Consider the following 19,337-nt stretch of genomic DNA (forward strand, 5'->3'; position numbering starts at 1 on the left):
TTAGAAAATGCACATCTCTAGTGATAGGGGTTGAGATGTGAGAGCATTTGGTTCTAATGTGATTTATTGTGCTCATTGATAAAAAAGCTATCTCCACTGCAACTAAGATATAAATGTGGTGATTTATATTTATCCTTGAATAATTCTTTATTCATCTGAGGCTTTCCTCTCATTTGTTCATTTAACAGATAATTTGCTGAGCGCTTACAATGTGTATTGTTCCAAACACTAGAGATACAGTCATGAACAAAACAAACTCCCGATCTTCAGGAGGCTTACTTTCTAGTAGGAGCGGAGAGATGAAAAATACATACACAAAAATATCTGATATATCAAGTGGTAATTAAGTACCAGGAAGAAAAATATATCAGGGTAAAGGGGCTGCATTTATATAAGGCAGTCAGAACAACCTCTTTTCAAACCTGACACCTAAGGAGAGACCTGAAGAAAGTATGGGAACAAGACGTTGGGAGATTTGTAATTCCTTTTAAAAAGGTCTCATCTTGCTATGGGGATCCAAAGAGAACCAATTTCCCCTTAAATATAAGTAGTGGCCAGTTGCTATTTCTTCTGGTAAATAACAGTGGATAGGTCAGTTAGTAGCTTTTCAGCGAGGCATATTCTAAATGCTGGGCACCAAGCAAAGAAGGTCTCCATCTCACCTCTCTGTTTTCTTGGGGTGGTAGAAAGTGGAATAGGGGTTTGCCTGTATATTTGCCAATCCTTCAGAGACCTGGAACAAATCCCTCTAAGCCTCGTGAGTCTCAGTACATATGAGATAAGCTGCTTCTACTCAGGAGGAATTTGGTGTCGTTCATAACAGTGATTCCAAATCTTCCTACTAAAGCAGAAAAAGCCTTATACTTGTTAAAAATAAGAATGTTCCAGCCAAAGCATTTACATAGAAATTGGATTTTTGACTACTGGGAGGAAAGGTATCAGAGCGCCATATTCAACATGGGTGACCAGATCCTTAGCATGTGAGTGTATATGACATTGGATAAATAATAGTGACTTGGTAGGACAACAGCTACAAAGCAAGGCACAATCCTAGACCTCTAGTAGGGTTTCAAGGCTAAGCAGTCACTATTCTTACCTACCCTGTCCCCAACGCCAAGAGATAGAATTAGTCCCTGGTTATTAGGATGGTGCCTTGGGCTGGAAATAAATCAAAGGAATAGGAAAAAAATATATACTGAAATAACTTCATTGCTTCCAGTATACTCCTACCATATGACTGGATTTATATACAATCAAATTTCATTTTGTGGAATATATAGAGAAGGTAATTTTAAGACCTCTTTTACAGTACCAAAGTAAATGAAACTGAAGCTTGTAAATATTTTGAGGGTTTTGTTCCTGTTATTCTATTACTTTTGGTGCCCACTCTCAGGTTTTGCTTTAATTCCTTCCCTGAGCAGCTGAAGGTTTGGGAGGGCTGGCTTTGAAAGGCCATTTCCAAAAACCTTTGGCGGAATTCTTCAGTACATGATGAAAAAGAGGATTTTATGAGTCCCAGGATATGATGACAATTTTAGCAGAGGATCGTGTCCATACAGTGTGACAGGAATGGCTGCCCCCCCAAATTTTGTGAAGTCCTTTAGTCTAAGCATCTTTTTTAAAAGGTGGGGAAACTGATGCCTACAAACTGAGTCAAGGTCACACAAGGTAGAATTAGAAGCAGGTCTTTTGACTCCTGGATTTTCATTCTCTTTTTTGTTTCACTGAATGATCCTCATTGTTCGGTTTAAGAAACAGAAACGAAATAACTTTTAAAGTTGCCAGTCCTCTCAGTCCATGCAGTCTAGGAATGTTTTCTCGGGCACAGTGCTACCAAAATGAATATTCTAATTTTCATTAAATCTTCTTTTTGCTTTATTTTTTTCTATTTTTTTATGACATCCATGCTACACACATAATAAGGAGAAATAATAAAAATTTTAAGTGTAAAAATGTAATCCCAAATTCATTGCATCTTTAATATTAGGTATACCAGTTATTGCTTGCATACAAATTATTGGGCTGAATTTTATGCTTTCCTTTGCTCCCGATGCACAAAAAATCCCATTTCTACGCAACTGCTTTGGTCCAAACATTTTTATTTTTAACAAGTATTTGTCTATTTAGATAAGCACTCCAATGGCATTTATGGGGAGTGGGTGTCTGTGAAAAAGAATGCTCTTACATATGGATACACAGATGCAAAATACGCAGACTAAGCAGGAACACAAATACTAGAGCCATGGGAATTTTCAGCAAGCTTCTGAAATTTGTCAGAACATAATTAGAAAACCCTTTTTGGTTATTTTATAAGTCTTTAAAAATTGTCCTGTACTTTAAAATTATCCTGGTGTGACTTTAATTCCTATTTTTAAAAAAGACACCAAACACTTAAAATTTGGCAAAACTTCCTAAATAGAAGCAGAAAGTGAACATTTTTTAGTGTGAAACATTTAAGCGCTCCCTTGATAATGTTTGCAGAGTCAATGAAATATACTAGACAGCAAGGTCCTCTTTCTCTTTTGAAATGTTCTGTTTGAAAACAAGTTTGGTCTTCTGAACCACAGTTTTATTTCACATTCTGTGGCTATTTTCCCATAATCATTGTAGAGGAGGTAAAGACAGCATGAGAGGGAGAGAAAAGGTGAGTGTGCAAGCAAAAGCAAAGTTGATGACGCAGTGGGAATTTCCAAAAAATATTGGCTGAGCTTATTGAATAAAGACACAGCATTTCTATTTCAGCTGCTCAGAATGAGAGTGGGCACCAAAAGTCATAGAATAACAAACAAAACCCTTAAAATATTTATAGGCTTCAGTTTCATTTACTTTGGTATTGTAAAAGAGGTGTTGAGATCACCTTTTCTATATATTCCGCAAATTGAAATTTGATTGTATATAAAACCTTTTTAAAAAAAAAATGAAAAAAATAACCAGACAGGTTAATCACTGCTTCAGATAAATTTGGTAATGACAGAATCACAGGTTTTTAAGAAAAGCTAGAGGCATCCGGGAATGTATGTCCCCAATTTTGAGTGTGACCTTAGAAAGCAGCCACACCTTTAGGGTGCCAGCCCCTGTCCTGGAGGACAGAGATCTAACCTGGTGTGGCTGTCTCAGTATTGCTCTACCGGGCGTGGGGCAGAGTATTGAGAAAGTTTGGAATTTCCATAGTAGCCAAAGGTTCATTGTAGAGAGTCAAGGTATGTTGCAAAGAGGACTATTAATACCCAAATTCTTCACACTGAAATCTATAACAATTGTGAGTCAGACATAAAGATACCAAAGTGACACATCTTTTCATTTAAACTAAGCCTCGATTGTCTCAGTTGCAAAAAAGGAAGAAAAGTTTCTGCTTTATAAGGGAGTAAGTAACAACGAAGGGAGTAGCTAAAGAGTGTTTCTAATGGGTGGAAAATTAATGGCATTTTGTTATTTGCTGTTTTAGTTTCAGTAGATATGCCTCTTACGTAATAAGAACCACACCGTCTAATAACTTATCAGTATAACTGGAATTTTAATGGTTGGAATGGCAGTCATTTCTTGGTTTGATTTTAATTTTTAATAGCAGTAAACATTTAGCTGTTCAAAAGGATGGCTATGTTGTGTACCTGTAGCTGTATATTCACATGGATTGTCTCTGGAAGGATATCTGAGGAATTGCTATTAGTAGTTAACCCCCAGCGGAGGGAACTGGCTAGCTAGGAGGTAGGGAAAGAAGGAAAATTACTTTTTTAATGCATGAAAAAATTTTTCCTCACCATTCTTATATATTACGTATTCAAACACAAGGACAAACATGAAAAAAATAATAATGCTTATTTTACAAAGTAAATTAAAGGCCCATCCCAGACTGAAGTCTTACTGTGGTCTGCCCTTGCTGTGACCTTCAGCCATGTGTGTTGTAAGTGGCTGGTCATATGCTGGACATTCTGAAGCCGACATTGTACTACTTCTTTTCTTTTTTTCTGTCTTTGGAATGAAGTAAATGAACTGACGTTGGCTAATAAGTATTGAATTTGTGAAGCTGACGCAGAACTCAAGTATGATTTCCTCTTTGACAAGAGCCAGTGTGTGCTGAGTGACTGTAGCCAGTTAAAGATTGATTCTACAACTCTTCATCAAGTTAAAGTTTACAACTAAATTAGGGAAATCGGCTCAAGGTCTTAGAGAAAACCTTGGAACAATTTTTTTTTTTAATTGGAGTAGTTGGCTTACAGAACAGTCATGCATAGAACACAGGATTCCCATGTACCACTTATTATTAATACCTTGTTGGTACAATTTTAAGAGAAGGTTTGCTAAGGACTCTTCCAAATCTTGAAAGCAGTAACTGCCAATTTTTTGAACCTCCCCCAGAAACCATCGGGCTGGTGTCCATGAGTGCTCTCGGGGAGGGCGGGCCATGGTGTGGGCGCCACTCCACGGTCCCAGGAATTGCAAGCATCAGCATCCAGCTGGGGCTTCTCCCTGTCTTCCTCTCATTTGCTCTGTCTCCCAGCCTTTGGTTCTTCTCCTTTCTCTACCCCATTTCTTCCTTCATTGTTGGTCGTAACTTGAGCAGAGAAATAAATATGTGGCCTTTGTGCAGCCTGCTGGTGGCAGTTTGACCCAAAGTTTTTCGGTACCCATAAAGTGTGTCAACAGAGCTGAGAACACAGGCTTTGAGCTGCAGGCACATGAGCAAACCACTGTCTTCCTGCAGAGAGGTGTATAACGATGACTCTTCCGAGGGTGACTGAGGGATCAACTAGTGTTTGCAAGGCATGTTTGGATCATGCACTGTACGTAGAAAGCAGAGCTGCCCCAGCACCCAGGGAAGTACTGGTAGAGCCACCTGCTAGGTGAGTAGTCACTTTCCCTGTCCTAGTGAGGATGCCTTGTCCATCTGCTGAAGCCACAGCCTGAACTTTTCACCCATACAGGTTGGAAATCAGCATCCCTTAGGCTGCTGAGTGATCCTAGCCACTTCTGAGAGCATTGCATGGTTGGACAGTGCTTGGCTTTGTTTTCATAGCTGCTCATCTTCCTCTTGCTTTAGTGGAGCATTTTTAGTCAAAAGAGACCCCTACTTTTGATCTCAGATCAATCCCTATGATGTTGGCATCATCAGAAATGATGTTGAGCAACCACCTGGGACAGAGACCGATGGTGCAGGGGAGGGCCCGGAAAGCATATTCATCTGGGCCTGCCCTCCACCAGCTGGGTTTTTGAAGTTTCTGTTGGGACCTTTGAAGTTGTGAGGGTACGTTTTAGAATGATAGTTCATTCCATGCAAGTAGTCCTTCCTTTTGGTTGTAGTTCTGAAAATGTATGTGTAAAGACACATACACAGGGTTCTCTTTGACAAGACCTTAACCTAAAATATGGAGCAGGTAACAAAAATAGTTTTATAAATAATTTTTATTTCCCATCAAAGAATTAATCTCCATTACATTCTCAGGAAATACAGGTGTATTATTACTTTCATTTGTTTCCATCAGGGAGATGGAAGAGTAGAAGAGTGATCACCCAAGAAATTGTGATGCAAGCAGTGGACACTGTCTTTAAGCCGATATTGAAACTCTCAGCTCCTAATCAGTTTTCGACATCCCTTCCAAAGTACATGTTCTCCATAAATTTATGCTTTCACATATCTGGCATACTTACTATACGTGAGGACCCAAACCATTCACCCAGTTCCAAGCAGACCACGAGAGATTTAGCCTTCATAGGGTCACGTCTCCAAGTGCATCAGAACCAGTAATTGAGTCCAGTGCTGAGTGCATTGGCTTGTCTGTGGGCCATTTGAAGCCACCTTCCAAAGGTAATTAGCAGAATTTCTCACTCATGATTCCAATGCTTTTGGGGAATAGGGTCTGGGTTAGTCTAACATCCATGAAAGACTGTCTTCTAAATAGATGCCCACACTATGCTTAACATTAAGCTGTGGAATTCCAGCGTAATACATTTTTAATCAGTTGTGAGGAAAGGCAAAGATCTAGCTACTGATTTCCTGTTCAGAGCCAGGTCATGAATGAGGGACAAAACACCCCCAGTGCTAGTTAAAGGAGAGGGCGTATCGACCTTGAGAATCCATAAGACTCCTAACAGAGTTCTGTAGGCATTGATTTAGGGATTAGAACTGGAATTTTGAAATTTGTAAATGACATATATTTATGGAAGCTGTGACCAATATAACTAGAATTCTGTAAGTACATAAAATACACATTTAAAAGGGGGAAAGGAGATTTATTGCCAAATATCAGATCATAGAGGACTTAGAAAATGGCTGCTACCGGCCTGCCTTCAGCTTTCCTGGTGAAGGCTGATTATCTGTTGCTGTGACGGCCCATGAAAACTTGTTTGTTGTGCAGTGTTCTTTCCAAAGACAAGAACCTTTGCTCAAAATAACACATCAGAGGCTGCAATGTTTCCATCATGGCCATCAACACAGCAAAGCAAGCAACTGACCTAAGTGAGGACATGGTGATTATGGAAAGTCTTGTTCAAGGTCACATATTCAGGCACCACTTAAACCTTTCCAAACCTTTCCTTGGTAATTTTTAGTGAAGCCAAGCTATTAATTACATATAACCTTGAGACATCCCTTGTCATAGAGTGGGAATTCATTGCACCTACGTGAGTGTTCTGACTCCCTTCCAATCCAGTATTTGTTTTGTGACCTCATATTGCTTTTCTGGCTAATGGCCATACAAAGTTTCAAAAGTTAAAAAGTGTTTTTAAAACTAATCCTTGAAATGTGCTTAGCCTAACAGATCTGCAGTTTCACATTCTGTTTTCCCTTCTTTCTACTTCTCATGTTGACCCTATACTCATGCTATGTGCCATGACAAGCTGAAAAAGGAAACTGTGGATTCATTTCAGTGACTCAGTTTAATTAAAAAACAAAACAAAACAAAACATGGACTGTGCCCAGTCAGTATTTATCAACTCATGGATGCCTGGTTTAGGAACTAGCAGCACCAAACAGTCAGATGAAGATGAAGGTCAACTTAGAAGAATATCTGCTTGCTCAACTGATATTCTTATCATTACTAAATGTGATGGGGTCAAAGAAAGGTTTCAAATACCCAGATCCTCTGTACTTTAAAGATCTTAAAACAGTAGGCCCACTCTTAGCAACAACAACATAGGGAAAATCTGGATTTTTCTTTTTTATCCATAGGTTGCAACTCAAGGGCCCAGAGACGGCAGGCTGGTCACATTGAGGCCAGTGGCCAGTTCAAGTGTGATGACACGTGGCAACTGACACTTAGATCCTACAGAGGGTTGGGAACCCTAGCAAAGCAGAGACTCTGTGTCCTTGTCAAGGGGCAGCCACAGTATGCCTCCAGATGGTTATTCCCATGTAGGAATCCACCTGTCGAGGCCGGTCTGACCAGGGTTGAAGCCTCACGCTGGGGGCAATTGGTTAACAGCCTAACGGAATCTGACCCACATTCAGGTCACTTTTCTCCAGGGCCACTTCCTTCTCTCCATTTTGGATAGAGCAGTTATTCTCTAGCATTCTGCCTTCACCATTTTCTCACACAAGATAATGGGAAGTCCATGTCCTGTAGGAACGGTTGAATGACAAGATAAGATATCATTAAATTCGTGTCCTCAAGATAACCAGACCCTGGAACTTAAATTTGCTTTTTTCCATCAAAGGTCCTTAGTTTGAGTCCTGGCCAGGAACAAGTGGTTCTAGTTAATAGTCTATTAAAAGGATACCACTTGAATATTTTATAAGTTCTCCAAAGTATGATTCCATTTTCTATTAATAACAACCTAAATCTGAAAAGCTTTTCTGTTTCTATTTATTTATCATCTGCATGTGTAGCCATGAACTTATATACTAATCTTTGTCTGTGGTAAATACTATTTCTTTTTATTATTATCATTTTTTTTTTTTAATGGTTCCAGGAAAAGCTTACATTTTCTGAAATTTATCTGGAAAATAGTTTCAAGACTGAAACTTGATCTTTTTATTCTTAATTTTAAAAATTTTACAGTAAAGGAAAGGAATATTCTGAACTGTCTCTAAATCCCTGGGGCTATTTTATAGCATCTCAGTAGCCAGTAAGCGTCAATTAGATGAGTAGTTTCTCCCTAGTCCCCTTTACATTTTCTCATATTTTTTGCCATAATTCTCTACTTAAACAGTTTTTACCCTCAAAAGAACACCCCATGCTTCCATTCCTTCATGGTTATTTTTTCCCCATTCACAGCAAAAAAGACAATAACCTGGGAAAGGAACCCTCGGTTGGGGTTTTTAAACCCAGAGAAGCCCTGCAGGCTTTTCAGTGCCTGGATTCATGTGCATTTGAGAATAGAAGACTCAAGCTCTGCAGTTAATTGGGTACTTTTAGCTGTGCAGCCTCTGTCAAAGCCCAGGCCCACTCTGGGCTTCGTTTCCTCATGTGTAAAATGAAGCAATTGCATCAAATGGTCTTCAAAGTCCTTCTGGCTCTAAAATGTTCTCTGGCCTGTAAAATGCAATAAGCACTGTCCCCCCAGTCTAACAGGGAGACCCAAGGGAGGAATGAAATAATAAATGTCCAAAACCTTTCAAAAGTTAAAAGCTGAGTAGCATAAGATGTTAATGTTATGATGATGGTTATGAGACCAGAGAAATCAAAAATGCCTTTCCTTGGTGCTGAAGTGGGCCTTTTTTGTTTTTTTTTTTAAGGGGGAGAACAAAATTTAGGTTATATTAGATTGTTGCAGGTGTGAGGACAGCCAGAGAGCCTGCGGGTTTCCTGTGCATCCAGCACTCTGCTTGGTGACTATGCATGTTCTCCCTCGGGCTCACAGCAGCCCTGGAAGGCAGGTATTGCTAACCTACCCATTTTACAGATGAAGAAACTGAAGCCCAGCAATTATGTAGCTTGCCCAGGGCCCCTCAGTTCAGGGTCAGAGCTGAAATTTGACTCCAGATATCTTTAACCTCTGTGAGTTGCACAATTAGTTTAATAAATGGGCCAAGACACATGGGGGTAAAAACTGTCAGGAGCCTTATTTTTTCCTATTGCTGCTTTTATTATCCTCTATCAGAGTTCCTTCTCCCACCCCTTAAAAATATCTTAGGTAGATTCCATAGCATTCTGGTCACTTTCAGCTCTGAAAAAGTAAAAGTACAGTCCAGTTTAAAACCACAGTCTCACATCTGTTTCACAGCTGTACTTTTCTCCCCAGCTCAGGCTTGACCCAAAGTTGAGACCTGCAGTGAGGAAGAGGGGCACAACCTCTTCTTTTATGCCTCCTTTACCTCCTTCCTCTCCTGCGTGCGGCTCCTTGGGAGTCTGGGAAGGGGCAGGGACGGGGCAATAGAAGTAGGAGGGTGTTGTAACTCTGGCACTGTTGTGCTTCTCTTCTGGCTCACACCGGCTGGAGACATTTGTTGTGGGCACATTTTGACAAAGGCATGCCATTTCTGGCGCTTGTTACCCACCCGCCCTCCTCCCCAGTTTCAGTTCCTCTTACTAATGGGGTTTCCCACCCTCAGCAGGCAGCTTTCTGAGGGTTCAATCAAGGTGGGACCCTCTTGCATCCCAGTGAACCAAAAAGTGGAAGTGCCCAGCACTCCTACTTCTCTCTTCTCTCCTTAGCCTGCCTTCAAGGGCAGCTCCACCTGCCTTTTTGCCTTCCGATTTTGGCAGGCTTCAGTCTTTTTGTTTGCAAATGCTTCCAAGCTCTAGGACATGGTTGAGTCAGTTTGTCCCAAGAACTCTTCCATTGAGCTTCTCTTGGCAACACAAGGGTCTGAGCTTCTCCCCTCAGTAAACATCTAGGTAGAGAGGAGAAGGCAGGGAAGAGAAGCACCACACCCCTGCTGTGTGAATGGCTCCTTGCTGACTCTTCTATCCCTTTTCAATTTTCTAATTTCCTCTTCTGTCTCTGAAGGTAGGTAGGAAATAGGAGCTAATTGTCATCAGACCAGTTCTACTCTCTTTCAGTAATGCCTGCAAGGATATTTCTAGCACCCTTCTTTTAGCAATTCCTGCATGGATATTTCTAGCATCCTTCTTTGGAAGATGGGATGCTTATTACCTCGGCTCTGAGACAGACCTTGGTCAAAAAGTCTGAGACATCAGGAAAAATCCCATTCCATATTCTGCAAGCTTGATCCTACAAAGATAGCTGCTCTGAATAGCAGTTACTACCTTCATAAATGATTCTGGGCACATCTGGAACATACAGGCCTGGAAGGTTAGGATGAATGTAAATTTATTGCATGATTCAGAAAGGCCTTCCCTTTTCTGTAACTCAGTGTCTTCGGCCTTCTTCTGCAGACAGGAATCTTCACAGTGAAAGACATTTTGGTGGCCCTTACTCTTCCCAAATGGGAAACTTCAGGCAGGTAAAAATAGGTTTCAAGGAAAACATAGGTACTGGGCTGACAGGACTTCTAGTTTATCCAAGTGAGGACACCTCTCTTAGCTTGAGAACAACCGTTCCCTTCCCAGGAGCCAGATGTCCCCTTCTTCAACATTAAGATTTTGGAAGCCCTTGTGTCCAGGGGCCCATGCCAAAAGAATTAGACATATTAAAGGAGATAGGATCCCTGTTCTCAATGATATATAGAACCAGGTGTGTGCTTGGATGTTAGTTTAATTTGGCTGTGACTAGCTAAATCCCTGATTTTCTGTTGGCTCTTGGTGCCAAGGATAAAGGGTTTAGAGCAAAGGGTTTAAGGTTTTTTGTTTTTGTTTTGTTTGTTTGTTTTTCACATTGTCATTATTTTTTCCTTGGTAGGATATTGGCAGGTTGCTGGTAGGTTTTATTTCCTTAGTGCTGCTCCATATTCACCTATTTCTGATGTTGGCAATAATTCCAGTGCCAATCACCAGCTTTCTATATTTATCAGCAGCTGCTTCACTGATGTGGAAACAATTTTCTCAACAGCTGAAAAATGTGAAGATACAGAGTAGGACATTTTGTTCTTTATGAAAGAGCTTAATTGGAGTGAGCATGGGAAAAAGAGAACAATCCAGCATGAATCTTTTCTCTCTCCATCTTTTCCATTTTTCCCAGCATGATGTCAGGCTTAGGTGAAGAATATGGTTTTGTCCAGAGATGGATGGGATGCACCAGAATACTCTGGGTCAGCAAATGTGGGCTGCTATTCCATTTTCTAGGAGGTGGTCTTTGTTAATTTGCTTGATTTATGTATTAAGGCTTGGGATGAAGGAGGCCCAAACCCAGACTCTACTTCCAGCCCAACTTTGCCAGCCAAATGGCTTTAGGTATTCCGCATTCAGTGACTTGTTTTCCTTCTCTGTAAAACATTCTCCTAATCAGTTACAGGGCATCTGTCCTCAGTGGAGCACTGTCCAGGACACTGAGGATCTGAGAGGTTTGGGACACCACTTGTGATGTCAGAGGACTCCTAGACTGCAGGGCCCTTTGACTTGGATGAGTGTGAAGACCAAAGGGTACCATTTATAAAGCCCTCACCTGGTGCCTGATTCATAGAAAGCCCTCAGTGCATAATAATTATAGCAGCTGTTATTGTTCTGAAATTGTGTCTAAGCTTCTTTCATAGCTTTGGAATGCCTGGGCAGAAAGGTGCTTGTAAAGAGCAAGACCTAGAGTCAAGAAACCTGGTTTCTAGTTCTAGCTCTGTCCCTAGCCAAGGAAAGGGGAACCATCTAGAATGCCTACCATGTGCCTAGCCTTTCACGCATTATGCAAAGCACTTTACCATATAGGATCACTTTTCTTCCTCAGAGCAACCCAGGAAGTGGGTATTATCAGCATTCCACAGATGAAAGACTAGGGTCAGAAAGAGTAACTCGTCCAAGTCTTCTTGACTCCAAATACATGTTCCTACCACCCCACACCATCCATTTCCCTCGTCCTCACTGGGGAGACTGAAGAACTCTGCCGATCTCCCTGAGCTCAACAATCTTCATTTGTAGAGTTGAAAAGCTGTCTCTAAAGTTTATTTTCTGCTTAAAAAATTGTCACCCAGTACACCAATGTTCAGAGCAGCATCATTCACAATAGCCAAAAGGTAGAAACAACCTAGGTGTCCACCAAGAGATGAATGGATAAACAAAGTGTGGTGTGTGCATACAATGGAATATTATTAAGTCAGAAAAAGGAATGGGATTCTGATACACGCTACAACTCAGCAAACGTCATGCTGAGTGAAATAAGCTAGACACAAAACAATTAGTGTATGATTCCACTTATGGAATATCTAGAATAAGCAAATTCAGAAAGACAGAAAGTAGATTAGAGGTTACCAATGGTAGGAGAGAGGGAGAATGGGGAGTTATTGCCCCAACTTCTTGAGAAAAAAATTTGGAAATACAGTGGTGATGGTTGCACAACGTTGTTGAAGTAGTTAATGCCACTGGATTGTACACTTAAAAATGGTCAAGATGGCAAATTTCATTTTATATATGTTACTTTAAAAAAAAATTTTAATTCTGCCACCAAGCATCTTTTTATTCTTTTCAATCTTTGCTGCCATCTAGTGGGAATTATCTAATCAGAAGAATGAAGAAATTTTTCAGTTTAACTTGGATTAAAACTCTAATTCATCTTAGTCCACATACTAAGGACCTATCTTTTATTTTATTTCCAAACACACATCATAGTCTTCCATTCTTATCTTCATAGTAAACTACCATATGTGAGAAATCCTTTATAAAAATTTTGGTGAGATGTTGAGATAAATGCAAACCCCAGCTTTTAAAAGAATTTAATTTTTTGTGGCTATATAATACAAAGTTTATAATGGGCTATCCTATAAGAAATTATAATCTGCCATATTCAAAACATTATATATAGCAGATTACTTTTTAACTTTATAAGTACTTTTTATTTACTCAATTTTTATACATTCTCATAGCAAAAAATAAAATAAAATTTAAACAATACAAAGGATATGAAGTAAAAAGTAAAGTCTTTCTCCACAGAGGGAACGACTCCTTAGAGTTTCTTATGTTTTTTTTTTCCCAGAAATGTTCTTTCCATATACAAGTATGTGCTCAAGCACACACGCTTTTCTTTACTATTTCTATGAATGGGCTTATGCTATGTGTACTGTTCTATAGCTTGCTTTTTACTTTAAACTTAATCTATTTTGGGCATCTTTCCATGCCAGCACACAAATCCACCTCATTCTTTTTACCCACACATATTGTTCATTATTGTCTAAGATGGTAATTAATTTAACTATTCCCTCATTAATGTCCTTTTGGGCTCTTTTCAGTTTTTGTTGTTAAAAACTGCTACAGGGAATAGACTTATAGGTATAACCAGACATTCTTTTGTAAATTAGTTTGTAAAATAAAATTTTAGACAGTAAATTGCTGTGTCTAGAAGTATGTTAATTCCCACTGGCCAAAGACCACCAGAAACACACATCCAGTAGAAACAAAACTTAGGCTTTTTCAGGTAGCTGCAGCCAGGAGTAAACACCCTGTAGAGGACCTGCGGGCAGTTGCTGGGACAGAGGATGAAGGGGCTTCTGCAGGGTTTTGTGTTGATAATTTTAGGGAGGCTACAAGGGAGGAGGAGCAGCTTTAGTTGGGGGTTGTCAAGAAGAGGAGCAGGTCAGTGATCTGGGAAGAGAAAGAACTAAGTTTGGGGGAGAAGGTTCACTAGCAAAGGAGTGGCAATCATGGAGTCCAGCAGAAGGGGGTGTGTTTGGCTACTTTTGCATGCTGCCCGGCCTGCTCTGGCCCTGGCTTCATTCTGTGGATGTTTTTACCATCAGTCAGGAGCATCGATTTTAAATATTTGGAGATGTCAAATTGCTTTCCAAAAAAGATGGTACCGGTTTACAATCTTTTGGTTTCTTTTAAATGCACAACTTCCCTAACACAATAAAGTATTCAATAATCAGAAAAATTGTAATCATGCAATTATAATAACAGCAAATGTTTAGAGGGCCACTTCCAATGTGCCAACCGCAGTGCTAAATCCATTATTCTACCAAATCCTCATCTGGAGGCTTGAGAGTGGTTTCCATTTGAGAAGACCAGGACTCAGAAAGAGGAGGGAACTTGCCAGGGTCCCAAGGCTAATCCACAAGGAGTTGAGCTGGGATTTAGGGCCTGGCAGTGGAATTGCAGAGCCCACGCTCTTTATCATGAAGCAGTACTTTCTTGTTTAACTGCTTTCAAGAGACCGCTTGAGTTGAATTTAAAGCCAAGGAAGTAGGAGTCACTTGGTTGATGATCACAGATCTTTGAAAGGCTGGTTTAGGTTGACAAGGAAGTAAAGTCCCATTTACAAAAGTGAGATTTATGGGCAGTGTTTCAGGAATCATATATATGGTGTTAAGTGAGACCTCCGACAGAGGGGCTTAGCTATGCACATGAGGGATCACTTAACAAAGGTCCAGGAGACCTTTCTTAAAGCCACAGCCAGGGAAGGCACTATAATTAAGTATTCCTGAGGCCAGCTGGAGCTCAGAGGATATTTAAATAGTCCCCAAGGACATAAGTGAGTGGAGGACATCCGTTCCCTTGGTTCCACCGGGATCCATGAAGCTTCCATGCGATGTGCAGATGGGGGCTATGTAACTTTGCTGGGAAAGATTTTGTGCTGGGAGAGAAACTGGTATGAAATGGTGCTGGAGTAAATATTTGTTGAGTGTGTTAATAGGTGCACACTGGGGTTCAGAGTTGGCCTTCATGCAAACGTGTAGTAACTGCTGGCTGCTGCTCTTTTCCAGACTGTGCTGGCTGCGGAAGAGATATCAAGAACGGACAGGCGCTGCTCGCACTGGATAAGCAGTGGCACTTGGGGTGCTTTAAATGCAAGTCCTGCGGGAAGGTCCTCACCGGGGAGTACATCAGCAAGTAAGACACTGCGGCCTTGGGTGCGGCCTTCGCTGGGGCCGGGCTGGGATTGGTGGGAGCTCTGCTCTCAGGACCCCACCCTCCGCCATCCCACAGGCAGAGATACAGCCCACAGATCAATATGAACTTGTTGCTGTAAAACTTTTGAAAAGAATTTTATTCTTCTGTATTTGAAATAATTTGGCTATTATAAATTTAATGAAATGTTCACAGAGGCCTAAATTTAACAATTAACAAAGATAACATAATATTATGCTACATGTTGTAGCCAGTTAAGCAGTTGGTAATTTCAGTTTGCTCTTTTTTCTTATTTTGGGGCTGGTAAGCCTTTTTCCTCCTCCCAGGTCTCCCACATATTTATAGACCCCCAGCACACACACTGGGCCTCTGTAGACCCTGACCATGTTATAAATAGTAGATGCAGCCTGCCAGGGAATGGGATCAGGCTTGAGTCTTACCTTTGTGGAGAGTATCTGGAGGGTCTATGAAGTTTTAAATGTAAGTGTAGCCTAGAGAAGCCAGGTCCAGTGGCTGTCTTTTGGGTGGAGAAGGAAGGAATGAGGAAGGGGTGTCAGGTGGCAGGGAAAATTGTCCACCATATACCTTTTTATACTTTAAAAAAATTGTTCCCAACAAGGTGATTTTATCACCTATACAAAAAGAAAATTAAATGAATTTAATTTGAAAATAAAGTGAAACAAAGAAGTAGCTTGAGTCCCACCCCCTAGAAAGTCTAGTTCTACAGGTCCAGGGTGTAGCTGAAACACCTGTATTAGAAAGAGGAAAAAAAAGCTCCCCAAGTGACTCAGATGCACCCAAGTGGGAAGACAGAAGTGCCCAGCTTCTAGACCAACATCGAAGGTGGTGCAGCAGCAGGTAGCTCGGCTGTCTAGACGGGTGCTTTTTAACTTTTCCATGCAAACGCAGACATGGAAGGGGAGTATTTTTACTCTATGCTGAGGTGCTTGGAGGAGTTGCCGAGGCGGGAGGAGAAGGCCCTGGGCCCTCGGGCCTCGTGAGAGCCGGGGAGATGGAGGTCTCAGCGCTGCTGAGAAGCTCTGGTCTGGGGAGTGAGTGCAAGATGAGCTGGAGCAGGTGTGTGGGCCTCCTCTGAGGGAGAGGCGCACGGGGCCAGACCTCTGTGCTGTGGTAAACGAGGATGGTGCCTGTTTTCTGCCTGTTAGATCTGATCAGCAAGGGGAATTGTGAAGCAACTGAGCTGTGGCTTGTGTGTGACTCGGGAACCTCAGCGTTCTCCCTGGATCCTTCCGTCTCGTGGGTTTGGTCTTGTCTGACCATGTCATGAGGCATGTTGGTGCTGGGTGGTGGGAAGCCTGTTCTCCTCCCTTTGTGAGGAGCAGAGAAGGGTGGTCTCTGCATCTTCCCCACCCTCGGCCTCCTCCTCTCCAGAGCTGAAGGTGCCTTTGCCTTGCAGGGACGGCGCTCCATATTGCGAAAAGGATTACCAGGGGCTGTTTGGGGTGAAATGCGAAGCGTGTCACCAGTTTATCACAGGCAAAGTCCTGGAGGTGAGTAGCAGATGGCTCCCCTCAAAGCTACCTTCATATTCCTCAGAGGTCTCCGAAGCACATAAGAGCCTCTTTTCCATCTTTTGTCTCATCTATGGAGGAAAGTGGTTGCAGGTAACAACTGTTTTGGAGAATTAATGGGTTGTACTGAATTTCTACCAAATGCTCATGTGAAGAAAGTAAAAAGAAAGAGAAAGGGCATATTGGGAATTGGGAATTACGTAGAAAGTTTCTGTTAGACTGTTTTTATTTTCAGCAGTTAGAAAAGAGAACATGGAAAGCGGTGATAGAGCTGTGTGTGTGTGTGTGTACTAAACTTGTGTACGTACAGACTCAGGGAACAGAGGCCCGGAACTGAAGCTAAGGAGAGAACGGGCGGTGGAAGGTAAAAGTGCCGCCTCCCCCACCCCTAGAAAACCACATCCTGTGTGACCCAGAACTCCCTGCAACTCAGGCTCAGCCGCCGCCTGTGAAGTTCAGGTGTGTCTGCCTCACACCTGAGCGCTCTCTTCCTGCTTTCTCAGCGGTGGCCGCGCCCGCTCTGCCTCTGGGCTGAGCAGTTGCTCTGGAGTTGGAGGCCCCTTGCGGGGAATTATGGGGCCAGAGTTCAGCAGGAGTTGCCACCCAGCTTCTCACAGACCTGTGCAGGTGTTAACCAATGCCAGCTGAAAAAGTAAATGGCACAACCACGTCCCATGTTTCAGGGAGGAGGACGGGTACTAGCAGAGGCAGACTAGGAAACCCAGTCGCTGGGACCACGGCTGGCTGCCCGTGCCGCTCGTCACATCACTTCTTTGGACAGGAGGTCACTGGTGTCCCCGGAACCATGTCCAGACTTCCCAGCAGGGTGTGTTTTAGAGACTGGAAGTAAACCCTAGAGGCCAACAGAGATATTTCTGGGCGGCGCTCTCTTCCGCGGAACTTCACAGCAAAGGTCCAGCTTGAGAACCTACTGATCCCATAGCAAGCTCTGCATGCCTCTCTTTCCACGAGATGCAGAGGAGCCGGCATTGGCTCTGTGCTAGGGAAATGCAGCAAACTGCGATTGGTAGATACCGAAGTCATTGTTGTCAAATGTCAGTTGCCTCTTAGCCAGGGGAAGAGTATTCTAGAAAGAGGGAACAGCACCTGTAGAGACTCACAAGTGATGACAAGCACAGCACATGCAAGAAACACAAGAAAAAGCCAGTCGGCCGAGATGGGGTATGAGAGACTATGCCGGAGTAGTAGGTCAGGGCGAGAGCCTCAAAAGTCAGTCAGGAGTCTGGGTTTTATTCTAAGAGTGGTGGGAAACCATTGAAGTGATTGCATCGCTTGCTGGGTGGGGAGTGGAGGGGGAGAAGGTGAGAGTGGAGACAGGCAGAACAGTGGGAGACAATTGCAAAACTCTAGGCCCAAAACTGTGGAGGCTGGTTGGAGTCAAACCTGAGAGGTGAACCCCATCCCCTCCACACACACGTTAGGGTGGGAGGAGACATTTTCCTGGCTTTTCCAAGAAAGCTTTCCTGGTCTGCCAAGTCTGCTTCAGAGTTAGGGTTGTGGCCCAGGGAGAAGCACAACCTTGGGAAAACTGTTGGAGAAGGTGGGTGTGATCTGTCCAAAGGGCAGCCTAGGTCTGAGTTGGTCAACGGTCTCCCGCCTCTCTCTGGAATGTGCCCACACTCTTCCCCACATCCCAAGAGAGCTCCTGTCAGGAGGCCTGAGTGTGGCTGCAACAGCATTTCCCTTGGGATTCCCAAGCTTGATTCTGCTGGGTAGGACTGAAATAGGCCTGTTGAGTGAGGAGCAATTGGGAAATTCCATTTAAGACAACAATAAAAACACCAGAACCCTTTGTTTCAGCTATAGGAAGAAAAGTGGGGAGACACTGAACACAGTCCCCCCATTTGAAACCACCATGTTTGCAGAAGGCACACCATGAAGCAGCTGTCCTCTGCCTGCACGTGCAAGTACAGTCAGATTTGAGGAGACAAAAGGACTAGGGGGAGTATGGGTTTTGATTACTTTCAGATTTAGTTCAACGTCTGTATTAAGGAATCCCAAAAATAAAACTAGATCCAAGAACATGCCTTTTTGAAGAAACTTCTGCCCATTCTGTTTTTTTCCCCTGTACCCCATGGATTTCATCATTCACTGTGGCTGCAAAGGCCTCTTACCAAATTGGCTTCAGGCTTCAGGGAAGGCAGTTTTGTTAGGTTCAAGGCTTGGGGCTTTCTGTATAATGGTTTCAGAGTTGGGTGGTTCTGGGAGTAGTTTGCACCATGTTCAATCTTAGATTTAGGATCCACCCAACGGGTGTGTTGTCCTCTGCAGATGGGAGTGTGAGCTAGAAAAATGTGTCCTGCCTAGTGATCATGCTGACATATGACAGCTTGCAAGTCAGTTTGGCTCAGTTACCAATGTGAACTAGTACTGGCCTCCCACATGCCATCCTTCTCCCCTTGCCTTGCGTTCTCTGACCCAATTGTGGACAAAACATTGTGATAGAGGGTTGGTTATAAATGTTGGGATCTTTGTTTGTTTGTTTGTTTCCTGATTGATTTTGTTCATAGCAGCTATTACAAAGCTGCCTGCTCAGTGATTCTGTAGGGGACAGCAATGCAACCTCCAAAATGAAAGTGAGGAGAAATTGTAAACCTGTGTAGATTACACGTGTTGTCCCGACCCAGGCGAGGGCTGATGCTCTGGCCTCGTGTGTGTTTAATGCTCCGTCAGCACTGGCAGGCCTCTTGTCTGGGTGCGGTTCCCCCTGAGACGCCACTGGGCCCCTGAGGGAGCTTGGAGCTGGAGAAAGGGCCCGGGCAATGATCCAACTGCTCCCCACTCAGCTGACTTGAATCCCTGAGTAATTTTAGGCCGGTCATTCTGGTTCTTTGGGACTGTCTTCATGTCATAGGTGAAGGCACTGGCACAGACCTCTGAGCTGCTGTTCTGCTCTAAAATTCTCTTTCTCTGTTAATCCTCCATGGTCATAAAGCCTACACATCACTTCAGCTTGACGGGG

At 42.6% G+C, this 19,337-nt stretch overlaps 1 protein-coding gene across 9 annotated transcripts in view; it reads left to right on the top strand.

The window, feature by feature from the left end:
• ABLIM1 (actin binding LIM protein 1) overlaps positions 1-19,337 on the top strand; it is a 265,485-nt gene that overhangs the window by 158,508 nt on the left and 87,640 nt on the right. For all 9 annotated transcript variants that reach the window (XM_037804327.1, XM_037804331.1, XM_037804333.1 and 6 more), the window contains 2 exons: positions 14,678-14,804; positions 16,240-16,333. In XM_037804327.1, the coding sequence (XP_037660255.1) occupies positions 14,678-14,804; positions 16,240-16,333 (221 nt within the window). The remainder of the gene's footprint in view (positions 1-14,677; positions 14,805-16,239; positions 16,334-19,337) is intronic.

Source organism: Choloepus didactylus, chromosome 15 (assembly GCF_015220235.1).
Source record: "Choloepus didactylus isolate mChoDid1 chromosome 15, mChoDid1.pri, whole genome shotgun sequence".
In the NCBI taxonomy this organism is placed as follows: domain Eukaryota; kingdom Metazoa; phylum Chordata; class Mammalia; order Pilosa; family Megalonychidae; genus Choloepus; species Choloepus didactylus.